Genomic DNA, 5,895 nt, shown 5'->3' with positions numbered 1-5,895 from the left:
AAGAAAGAGATTTGCTGCTTCAAGTCGTCGTTTTCCTGGCTTTTACCGACAGGAAAATACTTCCAAACTGAAATGTTGATCTGTTATTTTCGAAAAGACACACTCCACACATGGATATTAATTTTCTTCTCCACATTATGCTCTGAAATCACTGAATAAACACGTTTTACGCAATAACAAATCAATACGCTCTAGTCTAACATTCGGAAGATATTTTCATGCGTATATTTTGCAATAACATTCACTATTTGTAATTCGCCAGTTTTACCAAAACTAGGGTACAAACAGAGAGTTGTAATAATGACACAGTTTGTGTAATCTTTAGCTAACTTGATGCTAACATAACTTATTTTACACTATTTTATGGTCTAACAATAGTGATTAAAGAAATTTAAATACGACAAACCAACAAACTTACTCTAACTCTTATAAATACTATATTTATTCGTGTTAATTTTAATTTTTCTTTAAAACTTTTCACGTGTATTTTTTTTTTTTTTTTTTTCATAATGATAGCATAACTACAGTTTGGTGTCCCAGCACGATGTTTTCCCTTCATAGCTTTCATGGAAATGCATATAGTCTGGTGAAATTTTGGAGAGTATATTACGATATTAATCACATTGAAAGGATTTTCATCGAGAAATTTGAGATTAGTCTCTTCCATCTCCTATTTGTTCGCCCCATAACTCTCCTTAAATTGCATATTTTTAAATGACAGTTTACAGAAGTTCGTTTCTGAGAATATAGATTAAGTAAAAGAGTGGAAAATATCTCAAAGTTAGAGAAAATAGAATGAAGTTGGTGAGGTGTGGGAGAATGATATAAATCTCATCTAGAGCAGTGCTACTCAAAGTGGTACTCCATGAACAGGTGTCGGTTCGTGAGCTATCAGCTACTGGTATGCGGTGAGTTTCCAGAAAAGAAAGAAACATTATGAAATGCTTATGTAATATTGTATAATTTCATTACATAATAAATATAAGATAAAGAAAAAATTGTCAACTTCTGTTATATTCATTATATATATTGTTTCCTGTATAAATTAATATTATTAAGAAATATTACTGGTCCCTGACACACTGGGGGAAAAAAAAACAAAAAAACTGCCGGTGTGCCACATCAGATAGATTGAGAAGCAATGATCTGGAGTACTTGTTTTCTAAATTTTCTTGTCTTGAAAGTAAATTTCCTTGGGAAAATGTATCTCATTAAAACACATCATCATCATCATCCTCATCGTTTAACGTCCGCTTTCCATGCTAGCATGGGTTGGATGATTTATTTGACTGAGGACTGGTGATCCAGCAGTTAATTACGTTTACTCAATATATTCTCTCAGATTCACACACTCATTGCAGTGATCCTTCAGTTTTTCTAAGCCCTTTAAAAGAACATGGGAATTTGGGCCTCCAACCAGGCCTTTTGTGATACCCCTAATGTCAAGACCTTTTCAACATTCCCTCATAAATTTGTATAATGTTACACAACCTGAAGATGAAGGCAAAGTTGTAGATGTCACCCAATGTTATATGATGCAATTTGTTTATCAATAAAGAAATGTTGCAATATTTCCATTTTGATCTCCCCTCTGTATCTAATACTGTTTCTTTATTATTTCAGATTAGCAGATGACATTGGCACAAAACAACCTTTTTAACATTGGATACATCTTCAATATTTATCATATTTAAAGACTAAAAAGAATATATTCTACAGAACAGATATGACATTATTTCTATCACTCTATGATAGGATGACTGATATATTTGCTGTGAACTGAGATTTGTAGCAACATTTCTCTTTGTCATTGTCTGCTGCTTCTGCATTCTAATTAACCAATTAGCATTTAAACAGGCCATATCAGCCAGTAAAAACTAGCCTGGTCTAGCCTCTCTCACCTATCATACAATGTCATCTTAAATATAGACAATAATATAGAAATCTCAAAGCTTCGAGACAATACATGATTAATTCAAAACAATATGAGTAAAAAAGCTTTACATTTCACAGAGTAAGTTGAATGCTAAAGGGTTAAACTTGAATACAATTTTAAAGAAGTCTGCAGCATCTTCAGGTATCGGTGAAGATCACAGTTGATAGCAGTGGATAGAGTTTTTGCATTCTTTGAAGAGATGTCGAAAAAGTTACGAGAAGCATCATTTCATTGCGAAATCTGTGGTATATTATTCTCTAGAGGTATTGACTTAACTAGACACATACGTATTCATACAGGAGAGAGACCGTTTCATTGTGATTTCTGTGGTAAATCATTTTCTCGTAGCAATGTCTTAACTGTACACAAACGTATTCATACAGGTGAGAAACCATATCATTGCGATATCTGTGATAAATCATTCTCTGAAAATGCTAATTTAAATCGACACAAACGCATCCATTCAGAAGAGAAACCATATGACTGTGATATCTGTGGTAAATCTTTCTCTCGAAGTAGTGACTTAGGTAAACATACACATGTACATACTGGGCTTAAACCATATCGCTGTGATATTTGCGGTAAGTCTTTCTCTCAAAGTGCTAACTTGACTAACCACAAGCGTATCCACACAGGAGAGAGACCATACCAATGTGAAATCTGTGGCAAATCGTTTGCTCAGAAATGTAACTTAACAACACATATATCTATCCATTCAAAAGTGTGAGACCATATTCTGTTACCCCTTTACTTGTTTCAGTCGTTTCACTGCGGCCATGCTGGAGCACTGCCTTTAGTTGAATAAATTGAACTCAGGACTTATTTTATCGTTCGCTTTTTGCTGAGCCACTAAGTTACAGGGATGTAAAGACACCAGCATTGGTTGACAAGCACAGATACCCCCCCCCCCCAGGAGTGGCTGTGTGGTAAGTAGCTTGCTTACCAACCACATGGTTCCGGGTTCAGTCTCACTGCGTGGGCCGACCAAAGCCTTGTGAGTGGATTTGGTAGACGGAAACTGAAAGAGGCCCGTCGTATATATATATATGTATGTATGTTTGTGTCTGTGTTTGTCCCCCCACCATCGCTTGACAACCGATGCTGGTCTGTTTACGTCCCCGTAACTTAACGGTTCGGCAAAGAGACCGAAAGAATAAGTACTAGGCTTCCAACAGAATAAGTCCTGGGGTTGATTTGCTCGACTAAAGGCGGTGCTCCAGCATGGCCGCAGTCAAATGACTGAAACAAGTAAAAGAGAGAGTATATATATAGAGAGAGAGAGATACATATGACGAGCTTCTTTCAGTCTCTGGCTACCAAATCCATTTACAGGGCTTTGGTTGGCCAAGGCTGTAGTGGAAGACACTTGCCCAAGGTGCCACGCAGTGGCACTGAACCCGAAACCATGTGGTTGGGAAGAAAGCTTACAATACAACCACTCGTGTGCCTTTTTACCTCATAGCCTCTGTCAAATTTCTTTATAACAAACAAACACCACCAACATTTTAAGATGATTTTCTCTACTAAATCATGGATTAGCCTTGCGGACTTAATAAATCATGGACCTTGGGAAACAGACATACCACCTATGGTTGTTTGTTTGAGTTGTTTTACAGCCAGAAGCCCTTCCTTATACCAACCCTTTTAGTAACCTTTTATGAGGGACATAAAAGGTTACTTGGACACAAGCTGCTTGTTAAAATCCATTCTATTTAAGGAAATAACTTGTATAACCATAAATGTATTCCCGTGGGAAAGAAGATACAGCAGTGTGATAACAAGCTGTTATCACTATATTTTATATCACCACAGTTATATCAACATTGGTGAGATAACATGTTATTGTAATATTTTAGATAAAAAACATTCTCATAAATATTCAATATAAAATATTTTCAGGATATAGGAAAGATATTGTTGGGTAAATAACTGAGAAATATATTCTCAGAGATGTGTAATAATATCACTGCATCATTTGTTATGATATCAATAAATAAAGCATAAAACATATTTTATCATAGCATAAGATGTATGTATAAAGTGGTGAGTGTGAGTATGTATGTGTGTGTGTGTGTGTGTCTATGTGTAGTATACAGGGTGGCCCAAAAGTAGGTTTATAGTTATTCAACTAGCTCTTTCGCATTCATATATTAACAGTTTAGATCTTAATTATAGAAAAAATATGAAACCATTATTCTATGCTAATTTAGTTAATTGTAAGATAGAAAAATTAAATGTAATAAAATGTTTTAAAAGAAATTTAAATTGCCTACATGATAACTGTAAACTTACTTTTGGGTCACCCTGTATGTATGTGTGTATATATATATATATATGTATGTGTGTGTATATATATATATATATATATATATATATATACACACACACATATATATATATATATATATATATACATAAGTTTATGTATATATTAATATTATCTCAGTTTAAAAATCTTTGACAATATAAATATGTTCATAGTTACCATGGGTAGCAAAAATTACACAAAAAACCAGGATATCACACCCGTTTTATAGGTAGAGATACCAAGTTGAAGCGATACATTTTGAGTAGATATGAATAATAACAATAAATGGAGCAAAACGCATATAAATAAAAGTTCCTTTAATTCCTACACATGTTTCAAAATGTATGTGTTCCCTCCTCCAAAGAAGTAAGAGCTGCTGGAATTCCACATATATTCATCGTCAGGGAATCAACATATAAAAAGCAAGACAAATGCGAAATGATGATGTAACTTACAAGCTATAATATTACATGGCCAAGTAAGTGACCGTTAGAAGTAAGAACGCTTGTTTACATAGAGTTATAAAGGGAGGTGGCTGTAAACGTAATGCTAAAGGTTTAAAATTAATTGATTAAAATGGGGGGAGGAGGGCAAAATAGATCACAGTAAACTAGGAAGTCGAAAGCTAACCGCGAAGTCAAAAGTGGAGAAAGGGAGAGAACCAAGGGAGTTCATCAAATATAAAACATTTTCTCCTTAAGGAAAAAACTGATGACGTACTTAATATAAAGTGAAGAACGTAAATATAAAAAATAAATAAAGCATCATAGCCTAGTAATATATTATATTATTATACGGATATTAACGCTAGTTAATGGTAAAACAAGGTACAAGATATTTAGTGGAGAAATAATAATGATAATAATGTGCACGCTTACAAGAAGATCGGAAATAGTTGAAGTTACCGATGGTACGAACAACAACCAATGTGGCATTACTAGGAAGAATTTACTTAGCTAACTGTAGAAGGGGAAAATAAAGAACAAGTGGTGATTGAAGCAGAAATATATATACCACATCCATCCCTCTATCAGTCTATCTATCTCTCTTTCTGCCTATCTATCTATTTGCTTATACATCTTCCATCGTCTCCAAACCCTCACCCCAAAAAACAAAAAAAAAAACAAAACAATGTTCTGTTATAAACAAAACCCCCCAAAACACCTGTTTTTATATAAATAAGCTAGATTTCTGTATCTTCAGTTATATTTGAAAAGTTCGAAATACGAACGAAAGCGCTAATATATGTATACAATAAAGGAAAGAAGTTATTCCAAAATTCTGACGACTTTTTTTTCAATATTTACTTCTGGACATCACACCTAACACTCTACACACACACATACACATACATATATATATATATTGTTTAAGATTATATTAAAAATATTAAGATTAATAACATACTGATTTGAAGCGAAGAATGTAAACATGATAAATGAAACATCATTATCTTGTGATATATTTATATAGGCGCAGGAGTGACTGTGTGGTAAGTAGCTTGCTTACCAACCACTGCGTGGCACATTGGGCAAGTGTCTTCTACTATAGCCTCGGGCCGACCAAAGTCTTGTGAGTGGATTTTGTAGACGGAAACTGAAAGAAGACCGTCGTATATATGTATATATATATATATACGTATGTGTGTGTG

General features: G+C 34.0%; 2 protein-coding genes across 2 annotated transcripts in view; one reads left to right on the top strand and one right to left on the bottom strand.

Moving 5' to 3' along the window:
• Positions 1-5,792, bottom strand: part of LOC128251046 (zinc finger protein 98-like) — a 9,780-nt gene extending 3,988 nt beyond the window's left edge. Inside the window, exon 1 of the mRNA XM_052977354.1 lies at positions 5,652-5,792. The gene's annotated coding sequence lies outside the window, so the exon portion shown is untranslated. The remainder of the gene's footprint in view (positions 1-5,651) is intronic.
• On the top strand, positions 1,607-2,758 carry LOC128251048 (zinc finger protein 383-like). The gene has a single exon (XM_052977359.1). The coding sequence runs from the start codon at positions 2,136-2,138 to the stop codon at positions 2,661-2,663; it is 528 nt and encodes a 175-aa protein (XP_052833319.1). The 5' UTR covers positions 1,607-2,135; the 3' UTR covers positions 2,664-2,758.
• Positions 5,793-5,895: the final 103 nt, after the last annotated feature.

Source organism: Octopus bimaculoides, chromosome 28, assembly GCF_001194135.2.
Source record: "Octopus bimaculoides isolate UCB-OBI-ISO-001 chromosome 28, ASM119413v2, whole genome shotgun sequence".
Lineage (NCBI taxonomy): Eukaryota > Metazoa > Mollusca > Cephalopoda > Octopoda > Octopodidae > Octopus > Octopus bimaculoides.
The sequence above is the reverse complement of the archived record's forward strand: the minus strand, read 5'-3'. Positions and strand labels throughout refer to the sequence as shown.